The 15,875-nt window shown below is 40.2% G+C and overlaps 1 protein-coding gene across 2 annotated transcripts; it reads left to right on the forward strand.

The window, feature by feature from the left end:
• Nucleotides 1–1,682: 1,682 nt before the first annotated feature.
• Nucleotides 1,683–15,648, forward strand: nxnl2 (nucleoredoxin like 2). Of its 2 annotated transcripts, XM_078396975.1 has the most exons (3): nt 1,683–2,091; nt 13,131–13,266; nt 13,637–15,648. In XM_078396975.1, the coding sequence occupies exons 1-3, from the start codon at nt 1,790–1,792 to the stop codon at nt 13,640–13,642; spliced, it is 444 nt and encodes a 147-aa protein (XP_078253101.1). In that variant the 5' UTR covers nt 1,683–1,789; the 3' UTR covers nt 13,643–15,648. The 2 variants fall into 2 exon arrangements, with proteins under 2 accessions (XP_078253101.1, XP_078253100.1); XM_078396974.1 differs by lacking the exon at nt 13,637–15,648 and having other exon boundaries at nt 13,131–13,531.
• The last annotated feature ends 227 nt before the right edge of the window (nt 15,649–15,875 follow it).

Here is a 15,875-nt window from a genome sequence, read left to right on the forward strand (position 1 = left end):
GTGTCTTCCCTTCCATTATCAGGCTACTGAACGCTCCTTTCATAAGATGTTCAATTTAACTCTACCTTATTGAGGACATTGGACGCTTATGCACTTTGTATCTTCCCCATTGCTCTTATGTATTGTACTTGAGTTCAAACTGATTGTATGGTATATCTGATCTGATTGGATAGCATGCAAACAAAGCTTTTCACTGTACCTCAGTACACACGACAATAATAATAAATCTAACCCACATTATATTAGACAGATAATGCTGAGTAACTCAGTGGATCGGGCAGCTTCTAGGGAACATGAATAGGTGACATTCCGGGTCAAGACCATCCTTCTGTCTGAAGAAGGGTCCCAACCCGAAAAATCTCCTATGTATGTTCTCCAGAGATGCTGCCTGACCCGCTGAGTTATTCTAGCACGTTATGTCTTTTTTTTTTTGTTGCGAATCAGCATCTGCAGTTCCTTGTTTCTATGGCTTACAATATTGTGTACCTCTATTAAGTAGTCCTCAGCTTCCTCTACTATAGGTAAATGAAACCTATCCTGTCCAATCCCCTCAAGACTGAAATGCTTTCTTCCAGACAACATCCCGGTGAATGTCTTCTACAATTTTTCCTGCATAATATTATCCCTCCTATAGTGTGGCAACCAAAACTGTGCACAAAACTCCAAGTTGGACTTGAGCAGTGTTTCATAATGTTGTAACTTGACATCCCAGCTCTTATGTTATTTGCCCCAGACAGTGAAGGTAAGCATCCCATAGAAAGCCTTCACCACCCTCTTCCAGATAACTCTACGACCACAGCTTCGCCACCCTCTCCATCATTACAGCCATTTACAAAGATGTAACCCAAGATTTTTGTTCATGATTATTCCTATGGCCCTATCATTTAATACCTTGGGTTTGCTTACCCTCCAAAAATACTTCACCTTGCACTTACCAGAATTAAATTCCATCTGCCATTATTCCACCCAAATCTCTACTGCTGACCTAAATTATGCTGTAGCGTTAGACAACCCTCACTATTTCTAGTTGTTTTTTCACAAAATTTAAATAATGTACTGAAACCGGATTTATAACTAACAAAGCCATGTTGCCCATCCCTAATCAACCACTACCTTTCCAATGTCGATAAAGCTATTCCCATGAAATTGTTCTCATAATTTCCTTACCACTGATATTATACTCAGAGGCCTGTAGTCTATCCCTGCAAGAGACAGATGGGTGATCTGGCACCTGACTATCCCGTACAGCACCAGAGTTCGATCCAGACCTCGGCTGCTGTCTGTGTGGAGTTTGCACGTTCTCTCTGTGACCGTTTGGGTTTCATCTGGGGGTGCTCCAGTATCCGCCTACATCCCAAGGTTAGGTTAATTGGCTCCTGTAAAATTGTGTGGGGAGTGGTTGCGAAAGTGGGAATAAAGTGCACGGGTGAGCTTTGGTTGTAGTGGACTAGAGGGTCTGTTCCCCCCCCCCCCCCCCATCTTTATGGGCCGAAGGGCCTGTCTCCCCCCACCCCACATCTTCGTGGGCCGAAGGGCCTGCCTGCCTCCCTGCTGTATCTCTGATCCAGGCGCTAGCGCTTCCACAACAGACCGCGCGAGCTCGGCGCCGGGACGGGGTTTTGAATGGGGCGCGCGTGTCGCCGTGCAGCGAGTGACGCGTCCCGGGCGGGCGGGGAGGAGCCGCTTTGAAACCAGCGCTGGGCGCGTGGCGGCCGGAGCGCAGCGGAGCTCGGACTCGGCTGTTAACGTGGCCGCCGCCGCCCACAGGCCCCCACTCCGGCGCGGGGAGATGGTGGACGTGTTCGCAGGGCACATGCTGGTCAGCAAGGACGGCGAGGCGGTCGACCCGGAGGAGGCGCTGAAGAACAAAGTTGTGGGCATCTATTTCTCGGGGGGCTGGTGCCCTCCGTGCCGCGACTTCACGCCGCGCTTGTGCGAGTTCTACACCGAGCTGATGTTGGAGACGGAGCCGGCGGCGCAGTTCGAGATCGTCTTCGTATCCTCTGATAAGAGCCAGGCCGACATGAACAGCTACATGGCAGCGATGCACGGAGACTGGCTGGCACTGCCCTGGAAGGATCAGTACAAAACGTGAGTGTGGGAGCCTCCTGATGGCCGAGATATCACCGTATATATGATGAGAAAACCGGGGAATGGCGGGAGCTGCAGATGCTGGAAATCTGAAATTAAAAGAGCAAATTCTGCAAACACTCGGCAGCTCGGGCAGCTCGTGTGAAGAGGGGAACTGACTTTACATCTCAGGTTCCATATCCTTCCTCAGGAGAGGAAAGGTCTCGGATATAAAACGTTATCGCGCAAGCTGCCTGACCAACTGAGTGTTTCCTGCATTTGGTTTTTATTACTTTATATGATCAGCAGATGGATATGTGGGAATAATACAGTTCGCGTTTAAGATTGCAATTACTATATCAATGAAATAGTTTTTTTAATCATCACGGAATGTCTGGGATAAATAACTTTTAGTTGCAGCCTCATATTCCCATACTGTGAACTGCAAGAGTTTAAGCTATCGTTTTTGACACACCTTGGAGTAAATGCATTCATTTTTGTGTGATCATTCAATGTAAGTTCATATGGAAGGAGAAAGGATTCACAATTGTTTCCATGTTGTTGCCATGCATTCGCATTGAATGGTCATACAAATGAAAGTAAATACAGGGCATTGATATGGAGCAAGAAAACAAGACAGTTCATCCTGAGTTTTATCGTAACGCAGATTTCATTCAACAAAGGTTGACTCTTGCAAAGAATTTCTATGCCATCAATTTCTTGTTTCTCTCCTTTATCTTTCCAAAAGATCCTCAACCCAAGTTCAAATTTTGTTTATGGGCCGTTTTGTCAGAACTGGGAATGAGAGATAAACAGGTTGGTTTTTGGTCGATGATTGGCAGAATAACTATTCTGTCAAATGGACAATTTTCCCATCTTCTGCAAATATGAAGGATTATATTTACTGCAGTCATGAGTCAGTTACTTGTTCAGTTTATATGCGTCCAAGGAACTATCAGATTTAGAACCAGTAAATTGCACATGAGTTGATGCACTGGAAAACAGGCACTCAATTTCACCAGAGTACCTAACTTTTTGTTTCAGATGTACCAAAATAGTGTTTTGACAGGTAACATTTTGTCAGCCAACTTTAATTTAGTTATTGCCTTCTGCAAGGGGCTTAGATGAGCTGAAATTTCTTTAGTAAGAGGGTGGTGAATCTGTGGAATTCATTGCCACAGAAGGCTATGGAGGCTAAGTCAATGGATATTTTTACGGCGGAGATTGATATATTCTTACTAGGTGAAGGTGTCAGGGGTTATAGGGTGTAGGCAGGAGAATGGGGTTGTGAGGGAACGATAGATCACCCGTGATTGAATCGCAGAGTAGACTTGATGGGCCAAATGGCCTAATTCTGCTCCTATAATTTATGAATTTATTAAGTGTGTCCAAGAAAGTTTTTTGAAACAATATGTACATAGTTATACTCAAACTTGTCCTTAGGAAAGATAACTGGGAAAGTGGTGGAAGTGTCAGTGGCAGACCGGTTTGGGAACAGTGACCATAATTCTGCAAGTTTCATGATAGTTACAGAAAGGGATTAGATTTTTCCTCAAATTAAGTTCTTGAATTGGGGAAAGCTGATTTCAATAGTGTAAGAGAAGATATGGTGCAGGTAGTTTGGGACCAAAACAACAGCTGAAAAGGGAATTAAAATACAAAAAAGATCCAGTTGGACTGCAGGACCAGCATGTTCCGGTAAAATGAAAAGTGAGGTTAGCTTGGATGAAAGGATATTGAAGATTTGGTTAGGAAAAAAGGGGGAGACGAATGGCAGGTATAGGCAACTGGAACAGAGGGAGTCTCGGGAGGAATATAGTGTGGAGGAGAGTATTTAAGCACTAAATTAGTGTGGCAACGGATCACAAAATATTTTTGCCAAGTAAAATTAATGAGAATCCCAAGACATTAAGTGCATCGGGACAAGAGGGAAAGAGTGGACATCTTGGGAATAGCAGGTTAATCTATGTGTCGAGTCAAGCAATGTAGATGAGGACCTAAATGAACATTTCTCATTTGTATTCACCAATGAAAACACAAAGGAAAATAGTGATATCAGAAAACGGTACATGGATAAAATCTGGTACAGGACAGTATTAAGGGGGAGGTGGTGGATTTGATGAAATGCATAGAAGTGGTTAAATAAATCTGCGGGACCTGATGAAATCTATCAGAGGTAGCTATTGGAAGTAAGGAAGGAGATAGCTGGGGACTTGATAAGATGTTTTTGCATCTTGGATAGTCACAGATGAGTTGCCAGAAGACTAGAGAATAGCTAATGTTATTCCTTTAAGATGGACAGATGGGCATAAGTTGAACAATTACAGGTCTGTGAGCTTTGTATCAATGTAACAAAATTATTGGAGAAAATCCTAAAGAATAGGATTTATGTTCAATTGGAAAAGTAAGAGATGATCAGGGATGGTCACCAGGAGAAATCCTGTCTCACTAATTTTACTGGGTTTTTTGAGCAGGTAACTAAGATTAAGACAGGGTGGTCGAGACAATGTATGTTGACTTTAGTAAGGCATTCAACAAGGTTCTGCATGGTACATTCATTCAGATAGTTAAGGCACTTGAAATCCAAGGTGAGCTGGTTAATTGTATTCAAAATTGGCTTGGTGAAAGGAGCTAGACAGAAGAATGCCTTTTTGATTAAAAATCAATAACCAGTTTTGTGCTGTAAGGATTAATGTTGGGACCATTCATGGTTGCGATACATATTAGCAACTTGGATGTGAACGTAGAATTTATAATTAGCTAGGTTGTAGACACAAAAGTTGGCACTGTTGTGAGTAGCAAGGAAGATTGTCTGGGCTACATTAGGATATAGATCAAAAATTGGGTGAATTAGAAACATAGAAAATAGGTGCAGGAGTAGGCCGTTCGGCCCTTCGAGCCCTTGGTTCCATTAGCCCTAAGAGCTAGATCTAACTCTCTCTTAAATACATCCAGTGAAATGCCTTCCACTGCCTTCTGTGGCAGAGAATTCCACAGATTCACAACACTGGATGAAAAAGTTTTCCCTCATCTCAGTCCTAATGGCCTACCCCTTATTCTTAAACTGTGACCACTGGTTATCGACTCCCCCAACATCAGGAACATTTTTCCTGCATCTAGCCTGTCCAATCCCTTAAGAATTTTATGTGTTTCAATAAGATCACCTCTCATTCCTCAAAATTCCAGTGATTATAAGCCCAGTCGATCCATTCTTTCATCATATGTCAGTCCCGCCATCTTGGGAATTAACCTGGTGAACCTACGCTGCACTCCCTCAATAGCAAGAATGTCCTTCCCCAAATTAGGAGGCCAAAACTTCACACAATACTCCAGGTGCGGTCTCACTGTGCAACTGTAATACGGCCTCCTTGCTCCTATACTCAAATCCTCTCACTATTAAGGCCAATATGCCATTTGCGTTCTTCACGGCCTGCTGTACCTGCTTTCTTACTTTCAGTGACTGATGTACAGGGACACCCAGGTCTCATTGCACCTCCCCTTTTCCTAATCTGACACCATTCAGATAATTGGCTTCTTGCTCTTGCCACCAAAGTGGATAACTTCACATTTATCCACATTATACTGCATCTGCCCACTCACCCAACTATCCAACTCACTCTGCAGCCTCATAGTATCCTTCTCGCAGTTCACACTGCCACCCAGCTTGGTGTCATTTACAAACTTGGAGATGTTACATTTGATTCCTTTGTCTAGAATCGTTAATTTATATTGTAAATAACTGGGGTCACAGCACTGAGCCTTGCAGCATCTCACTCGTCACTGCGAGTCAATTATTCAATTAGTCACTGCTAGTCAATTATTTGCGAATGGAATTTAATTGACAAATGTGGGGTGATGTACTTTGGAAAGTCAAATAGGAATAGGATATGTACGGTGGGGTATGTGGTGGTGAAGAAGACATATGGCATGCCTGGGTCCATTGGTCAGGGCATAGAATATAGAAGTTGGAACGTTATGTTGTAGCTCTACAAGCCAATGGTTGGACTGCACTTGGGAATGTTGTGTGTAATTCTGGTCACTCTATTATAGCAAGGATGAGGTTGCATTGGGCGTGTGCAGAGGAAATGTAACATAATGTTACCTAAATTGGAGGACTTTAGTAGTAGGGGAAGATTGGATAGGTTTGCCTTGTTTTCCCTGTAGCAAGAGATGTTGCTGGGTGACCACTTAGAGGTATAAAAATTATAAGAGCCCAAGAGTAGATAGTCATAATCTTCTTCCCATAGTTGGAGTAGGTGAGAGGAAGGTTTTAAAGAGGGTTTGAGGGGAAAGTTAATGCATAGAATGCTTTTTATCTGGAATGCACAGCCAAAAGATGTGATGGAGGAGTCAGATCACTAATTTTAAGAGATATTTAGACGTAATTTAAATAGGAAAAGTATAGAAGGATACAAATTTGATGCAAGCAAATGTGATTAATATAGATGGGCAAAAAGGTCAGCATAAACGTGGTGGGCTGAAGAGCCTATTTCAGTGCTGTATGATTCTTTGTGAGATTATCTCTTCTGCTTTATGCACCTATCTGTTGGTTTTGCATGAGTCACAAAACAGGAAAGTATTTGAAGAGTTTTGATGTGTGAAAGGTGTTTGAATATTATTGAATAATTTTGCTTTTCAAATTTAATAAAGTGCAGAAGAAGCAGTCTTGGAATTTATACTCGTCTATTATACCAGGCTTGTCAGCAGTTTTTTGTAAATTTTCTGTGCTGTGGATTTAAAGTAAGGAGGCTTATCTTACTGTTGAGCCCTGTTGCTCACAGCAGACTTCAAGGTGAACATTCTCTTAAGAATAACAATTGACATTTATGCTGTGATTTAGTGAGGTGATTTGTATTTTAAGTGATAATTATTGACTAAGATTCTTTTTGATAACGATTCCATGTAAATGTGATCTCACTATCAAACATGGGACATTCTGCATTACATTAGATGGGCAAACGTTATTACAATTGATTTGAAATCCCAAATTTTTACAATAGTCATTTGGGTCATTGTGGATGTGCCAATCTCAAATTTTCTGTCTCTTTTCCATGCATCCTTTGAAAAATCACTTTAACATTTAAAAGCTTTTATAGAAGCTTGCTGCTCTGTGATGCTTATGCATTAATGCAACCCGCCAGGTCATTTTCTTAATACAAAATGCTCAGGATTTCGAGTTACTAAATTAGTCTTTTGTATCTCAGCACTAGGTTTGATCTTCTTTCTGAAATGAAAGGCAGAATTGTATTTCTAAAAGCCCTTTCATGATGATAGAATGTGTTAAAGCACTTTACAGAATGAGTAATATCTTTTGAAGTGCAGTTACTATTATAATGTAATATTGCCAATTTGTATACAGCAATACTCACAAACAATAGTGAGCACACAAAGAGGCAAAATAGCAAGAGTAAGTCTTCACTAAGGCTCCACTATTCAACGTGTGAAAGGCCTACCTGATTCTTGGCCTTGTTTACTTATCAGATTCCTAGAACCTTTGATTTGCTTATAAGCGATAAGATAATCTGTTCCAAAGATGATTGAGAGATGGCCCAAAATACTGGAAAAACTGTTATTTTGGTCAAAAATATGGCTATGGACGATGTATGTCTTACCTAAGTGGGCAAATGATGGCCTAATAATTTACGTAGCTTTCACAATACCTCCTTGTTTAAAAAAATAATAATTATAAAACCACAGGATGTTATATAGGTGGATTTTAGTAAGGCTTTTGATGTCCCTCATGGAAGGCTGATCCGGAAGATTAAAAAGTACGGGATTCACGATGACTTGGTTGTATAGATTCAGAACTGGCTTATTCATAGAAAACAGAGGGTTATGGTGAAAGGTAGATATTCTGGCTGGAAGTCTGTGTCCAGTAGAGTGCTACAGGGATCTGTGCTGGAACGTTTGCTGTTTGTGATTATATATAAATGACCTAGATGTAAATGTAGATGTGTTGGTGAGTAAGTTTGCAAACGACACCAAAATTGGAAGAATTGCAGACCGTGAGGAAATAGATACAGCAGGATATAGATCAGCTGCAGAAATGGGTGGTGAAGTGGCAGATGGAGTTTAACCCAAGCAAATGTGAGGTGTTGCACTTCGGGAGTTTGAATGTAAGGAAAGAGCATACAATTAATGGCAAGACTATTAACAGCATTGATGTGCAGAGGGATCTTGGAGTCAGTTCATTGCTCACTAAAAGTGACAGCGTAGTGACTGATATGGTGGAAAAGTGACTGATATGGTGGAAAAGAAGGCATATGGGATGTTTGTCTTCATTACTAGGGACATTGAATATAAGTCAGGAAGTCATGGTGCAGCTCTATAGGACTTTCGTTAGGCTTCTTTTGGAGTATTGCATGCAGTTCTGGTTGCTCCGTTACAGGAAAGATGTAGAATCTTCAGAGAGGATTATCAGAATCCTGCCGGGTTTCAGCTATAGGGTGAAGTTGGATAGACTTGGATTGTTTTCTCTGGAACATTGGAGGTCGAGGACAAACCTGACAGAAGTATATAAAATTCTGACAGATATAGATGGGATAGACTGTCAGCTACCCTATTGTAGGGTGGAAATGTCCAACACTGGAGAGCACAGCTATAAGGTGAGAGGGGGGGGGGGGGGGGGGGGGGGAGATATTGGAGATGTGCGGGATAGTTTTTTTTTTACAGAGTGGTAGGGGCCTGGTACGCATTGCCAGGGGTTATAGAGGCAGATCCAATAGTGGTGGTTAAGAAGCTTTTAGATAGACACATGGATTTGCAAGGAATTGAGTTATATGGATCACTTGCAGGCAAACGAGATCAGTTCAGCTAGGTATCATGTTCGGCAGAAGTATTGTGGGCCAAAGGTATGTTATAGTGTTCTATGTTCGAAAGATCCCAACTATTTTTTATTTTATTTTTGGATATGGACATCAGTGACTAGGCAAGAATCTATTGAACATCTCTAATAATCTTTGAGAGGTGTTTGATGAATCATCTTCTTTAATTGCTGCCACCCTTCAGGTATTCCCATTGTGTTTTTTGAGAAATCTTACAAGAGAGTTGTAAGATTTAGACCCACTGACCCTGGACAAGGGAGAGTTCCAAATAGGATTGGCATGTTATGTGGAGGATAACCTTTGTTGCCCTTTGTTTGCTGCATTTGTATTTCTTGATGGTAGAGGTCTTGGATATGTTTGTAGACAAAATGTGCATAAACTGTCCTCGGTAGACATTGTACATGTCAGCGATGGCACAGGTGAGTGCTTTTGAACAGTTTCTTGATGGCTAATGCTCAGCCAGCTACTTTTGTCGAAGATAGCACAATGATTGATTCTGTGAATGTAGGGTGGCTCAGAAAATATTTATTATAATGGATAGATATCAATCATTAAATAGGGATGTCCCCAAGAACAAAGTAGCAACACCATGATATTGAATAACTTAATTCCTGTAATCACAAAAATAATCCTTTTGTGTACAATGTGACACCAGATGGTAAAGCTATTCCTTCAAAGCATCCCTTCTGCAGTCACTGTTGAGTCAAGGTTAATCGGGTTGCTTGATTGTAAAGGTAGAGTCGCAACTGTAATGGAATTAAATTCTGTTTATGATGGCTACACCATCTCACGAATGCCCAGTTTTGATGTGCTAAATTTGATCCCATTTAACACAATCCAAAAGCCCCAAAAAGCTGCCAATGTTGGAATTCAAATTATTATTAAAAATATAAATTGCAGGAGCATGTGTGTTAAAAGAAATAATTAATGTTTCAGGTCAGTTCTGATAAAAGAACAACAACATTAATACAATTTCACTTCATATAGAAAAAAACAAAATGCTGGAGTATGAAGCAGAAATCTCTGGAAGACATGGATAGGTAATGTTTCAGATTGGGATCCTTCTTAAGATTAATTGGAGTGGGTGAGCCTGTCAAGAAATAGGTATACAAGTGAGGGGGCCTTTCTACAGATCCTGCTGATCCATTGAGCACAGTGTTGATTCCATACAACCAAGGATGTTCTCAGTATGAAGACGCCTTCTTTGAATCAATTTTGGTCATACATATTAGTGGTGCTAATCTCAATACATTTGCAACATGTAGATTGGTGTGAATGTGTTGAATTACATTCTTCACTGCCAACTGGACACTTTACTAACCGGATCTTTCGGGGCTCGATCAGCGGTGGTGCATCCTTGTGAAATACTCTGTGACTTTCAACTGTTGATCAATCAATTGTGGGGCCATTTCACCATCTAAAGAGGAAGTGGAGTAGCAGCCAGACCTCATCTAGTCTGTGTAACAATATACTGGCTAGTTTGTCGGTTAGCTCTCCCAACTTAGACACATAGTCCTCACGTATATATACACACTTATTTTTCTCTCATTTATCATATTGTTTACATATTCTGTTGTGATGTAGCAAGTAAGAATTTAATTGTTCTATCTGGTACACATGACAATAAAACACTCTTGACTTGTGATGATAGGTTTTTTTCAGTTGCAACAAGCTGGGAGAGATTTTGCCTACTCCAAATTTGGTGAGCTAAGTCTAAATTCATGGAAAGAGGAACCCTGCAGGGCAGGTAGCATCCCTGGAGAACATGGTAGGGGTTTCAGTTCGGGACCCTTCCTCAGAGATCATGTTTTGCACTGTATGTCAAAACATGATCTCTGAGGAAGGGTCCCAACCTGAAACGCCTACCATGTTTACCATGTTTGGGACAAAGACCCGTCATTTATTTATTTGCCTCTGTACTCCACAATTTGAGATTTGTAATAGAAAAAAATCACATGTGGTTAAAGTGCACATTGTCAGATTTTAATAAAGGCCACTTTTTTACATTTTGGTTTCACCATGTAGAAATTACAACAGTGTTTATACATAATCCCCCCCATTTCAGAGCACCATAATGCTTGGGACACAGCAATGTGATGTAAGTGAAAGTAGTCATGTTTAGTATTTTGTTGCATATCCTTTGCATGCAATCTGCGATTCATGGACATCACCAGTTGCTGGGTGTCTTCTCTGGTGATGCTCTGCCAGGCCTGTATTGCAGCCATCTTTAGCTTATGCTTGTTTTGGGGGCTAGTCCCCTTCAGTTTTCTCTTCAGCATATAAAAGGCATGCTCAATTGGGTTCAGATCGTGTGATTGACTTGGCCACTCAAGAATTGACCCATTTCTTTGCTTTGAAAAAATCCATTGTTGCTTTAGCAGTATATTTGGGATCATTGTCTTGCTGTAGAATGAACCAATGAGTTTTGAGGCAATTGTTTGAACTTGAGCAGATAGGATGTGTCTATACACCAGATTCATTATGCTCCTACCATCAGCAGTTGTATCATCAGTGACGATAAGTGAGTCAGTACCTTCAGCAGTCATACATGCCCAAGGCCATTACACCCCCACCACGGTGTTTCACAGATGAGGTTGCATGCTTTGGATCTTGGGCAGTGCCTTCTCTCCTCCATACTTTGCTCTTGCCATCACTCTCATATAAGTTAATCTTCGTCTCTTCTGTCCACAAGGCCTTTTTCCAGAACTGTGGTTGCCCTTTTAAGTACTTCTTGGCAAACCTGGCTATCCTACTTTTGCGGCTAACCAGTGGTTTGCATCTTGCAGTGTAGCCTCTGTATTTCTGTTCATGAAGTCTTCTGCGGACAGTGGTCATTGACAAATTCACATCTGAAGAATGGTTCTGATCTGTCGGACAGGTTTTTGGGGATTTTTCTTTATTATAGAGAGAATTATTCTGTCATCAGCTGTGGAGGTCTTCCTTGGCTTGCAAGGCCCTTTGTGATTAGTAAGCTCACCAGTGCTCTCTTTCTTCTTAATGATGTTCCAAACAGTTGATTTTGGTAAGCCTAAGGTTTGGCTGATGTCTCTTAACAGTTTTATTCTTGTTCTCAGTCTCATATTGGCTTCTTTGACTTTCACTGGCACAACTTTGGTCTTCATGCTGGTAAATAGCAATAAAAGTTTCCAAAGGTGATGGAAAGACTGGAGGAAAGACGGTGCTGAGAGCTCTCTATTACCTGCATTAAGGAGGCAATTAAACATACCTGAACAATTACAAACACCCATGAAGCCATGTGTCCCAAACATTATGGTGCCCTGAAATGGGGGAACTATGTATGAACACAGCTGTAATTTCTACATGGTGAAACCAAAATGTATAAAAATGGCCTTTAATAAAATCTGACCATGTGCACTTTAACCACATGTGATTTTTTTTTCTATTACAAATCTCAAATTGTGGAGTACAGAGTCAAATAAATAAATGATGGGTCTTTGTCCCAAACATTATGGAGGGCACTGTAACTGAGTCCTCGTCAGTCTGAAGAAGGGTCTCGACCCGAATCGTCACCCATTCCCTCTCTCCTAGATGCTGCCTGACCTGCTGAGTTACTCCAGCATTTTGTGATACCTTCGATTTGTACCAGCATCTGCAGTTATTTTCCTAGAGTACCTTACTTGGTAATTTTAAAGAACTATTAAGTATCAACTAGATTGTTAGTGTAGAATTGCGTTTGTTAAAGGATATTATTGAGGCAGATAGTCCCTGCTATACGCAAGGTTTGAGAATTACAAAATAATTTGTTTAAATTAACATTATTTGAAAAAACCCTACTGCCAAGAAAATACTGATTTTCAGTCATTCAATTTTTAACATCAAAATATTTCTCTTTTGGTTGATCCAAACGATTAAGACAGAGAAATGTATAGCTGTGGAAGCTATATTATGCTTTGAAAGCTATCCTGTTCATCTCTCGCTCACATGAGTTTTATTACCTTTATATTCCCTTAATTGACACAATACCTGTTGGAGCTATTTTAGAAAAAAAGGACTGACTAGAATGTATGGAACTTCCAGAAAATAGCACCAAAGTTGTAGATGGGGAAAATACAAAGTTGAAAATAAAAATAATTAAAATGCCAGGGTTACTCAGAAAGTCAGAGAACATCCATGGAGAAAGAAACAATGAATGTTTCAAACCAAGACCCTTCATCAGATAGTGAACTGTCTGCTTTGTGATGTAATACTTTACTAACACTTTTCTTTGTGTATCAGAGAGTTGAAGAAGAAATACACCATTACAGCAATACCAAAACTGGTAATTGTGAAACAGAATGGAGATGTCATCACTGATAAAGGTCGTAAACAGATACGAGTTTATGGCTTAGCGTGCTTCAGGAACTGGATCGAGGTAGCAGATGTTTTCCAGAATTTTTCATCTGAATGAGAACTGTCTTGAACCTTGCCTAGAAATGTGTAGGGAAGCCCATGACATTTGAATGTAGTTTTTTCTAATTGAAAGATAGAACATAGGTTTACAATGATAAAGCTTCTGTACATTATTTTAAACAACTATGTAGCTAAATAGCCAACTATGCAATTATAAACATTTGTACACTGTTTCTAATATTTATTATAGAAAATACTTTTATACTGTAGAATTAGTATATCATTTTTATTAAAAGCACTACTCCCAATGTTTTTTACTTTGTATTTTTAACCAATGAGATTTTACTGCATGAAAAAGAACTGCTAGTCTGAGCTTTTTGTGTCTATCTTAGGTTTAAACCAGCATCTGCAGTTCCATCCTAACATCCAGGTGAACCCTTTTGCACCCTCCAGAGCTGTTGTAATCTTTCTGTAGCATGTCAAGTACAACCAGTACTCCATATGTGGCCAGACCAAATTTTATACAGCTGCATCTAACTTCCCAACCAATAAAGGCAAGTATACTATCTGCCTTCTTCTGTTGCCACTTTGAAGGAACTCTGGACTTGCACCCACAATGGGTCTGGATATTAATGCTGTTAAGGGTCCAGAAGTTACTGTATACTTTCCTCTCACACTTTGCCTCACAAATTGCCGCCATTCATACTTACCTGCCATTTCCGACTGATCTGTACCCCGCAGAATCTTTTGACAACTTCCTTACTCCGTCAATTTTTGTCATCTGCAAACTGACTGATTAGCCCACTATCCTCTTTCAATGCCCAAACCGATTTTGAATCCAATCTACTAAGTCTCTGTGGATCCCATCTTCCTTAATTTTCGGGTTCATTGTACCACAGGAAACCTTGTCAAATGCTTTACGAAAGTCCATGTAGACAACATCCACTTCCCTATCATCTTCATCACCTCATCAAAAAAACTCAATCGTTCGTAAGATATGGCCTCCCTGCATAAAGCCATGCTGACTATCCCGAATAAGTCCATGCTTTTGCAGCTGTGGTTATCTATGCTGAGAATGATCAGCCATGATCACATTGAATGGCGGTGCTGGCTCGAAGGGCCGAATGGCCTTCTCCTGCACCTATTGTCTATCTCCAGTTCTGACAATTTTTTAAAGTTTTAAGCAAGTAATGTGGGATGAAAAAGTGGTTTGGGAGGAGGTTATGAAGGCAACAAAAGGATTATCATAACATGAGGTTTAAATGTGCAACATTTCTTTCCAAATGAACCAACAACTTTGGTAGTGTAATACATTGCAATTTGCATTATGTAAAATTTTAAAAAATGATGGACTATCAACAATAAACAGTGGCATCAAATTCAGACATCTCCAGCCCAGATAACTTTGCAGGACACAATCTATAGTAACATTTGGGGCCTTGGGTGAGGTTGCCTTGAGAAAGTTGAACACAATCTTGACTGATATACTTCAAGAACAATACACATTGGCTATTTCCAATTATTACCCCACTGACCTAACAAAGGTGGTGGTAGAGATTTGGATCTAGCTAACACTGCTACATTCAATTAGTTTGAATTAGAAGATTCATCAAAAGACAGTTTATTCTCAATATTTCAGAATACTAGAGAGAAAAAAGTAAGCAACTCAAATGTGGTACAGCACACACTGTTTTGTGTGCATACACTCTCTCCAACTACTGAATAAGACCTACTAAGACCAGTTTTTTATAGATTGAATGTATCTTTCTACAAAGAAAGCCAGATTTCATTATTTAACTTTCTTACCCATAACACCTTCTCCGGCAAGTAGCCTTGTGGCCACATAACATTAAGCAACTAAGAAAAAAAAATGTCTTCCTATGAATGGTAATAATCCTGGTTGGGGAAGATGAGAATAGCATTGCAACCATTGATCTTAAAACGGTAACTAATTCCTCCACAAACACAGCCCATGACTATAAAACATTGTCACGGCTTTAATTCTCTTAATACCTATGGGTTTCCTGCAATTGTGGTGCTGATTTAAGTTTCTTTTTCATCTCGCCTTTATCTCCATATTTTCCTTCCAACAATCGAGTAATTGATTTCACTATTTCATTTCGTGGTGTACATATTCAACCAGTACTTATTCGGTTATCTTTAAACCCTTGTTCCCATTTAGTTACTGCACTATTGTCCCAAAACTTGTCTCTACACTTTCTCCACTTAATCAAACTCTTATAACAGCCATGTTATTCCATTGCCAAGGTTTACTCCACTGTAACACAAGACAGTTGACTTTAGATCATGAACAACATTTCTTGTCATTTTGTTGCACATTGAATTATGTTCATAAATGATTTGTTTATTGTGGCTGATGCTCAGCATATTAAACAAGGATACATCGCGATGTTTACGACTTACCCATACTTTTCTCCCTTCACTATGTTTATCTGTTGGAAATCACAATTACTCAGAGGATTAGCCTGTGTCGACAAGACTAGGCTTCCTTGACATCAGGATATGATCTAGTGAACCAAAGTAAAATATACAGGAAAGTATCAAATTTGTAAATACATGTGGTTCTTATTCATTCTTAATTAACTGTCTTCAAGCTACTGGAGACTTTGA

The sequence above is a fragment of the Rhinoraja longicauda genome, chromosome 3 (assembly GCF_053455715.1).
Source record: "Rhinoraja longicauda isolate Sanriku21f chromosome 3, sRhiLon1.1, whole genome shotgun sequence".
NCBI classification, from domain to species: Eukaryota; Metazoa; Chordata; class Chondrichthyes; order Rajiformes; family Arhynchobatidae; genus Rhinoraja; species Rhinoraja longicauda.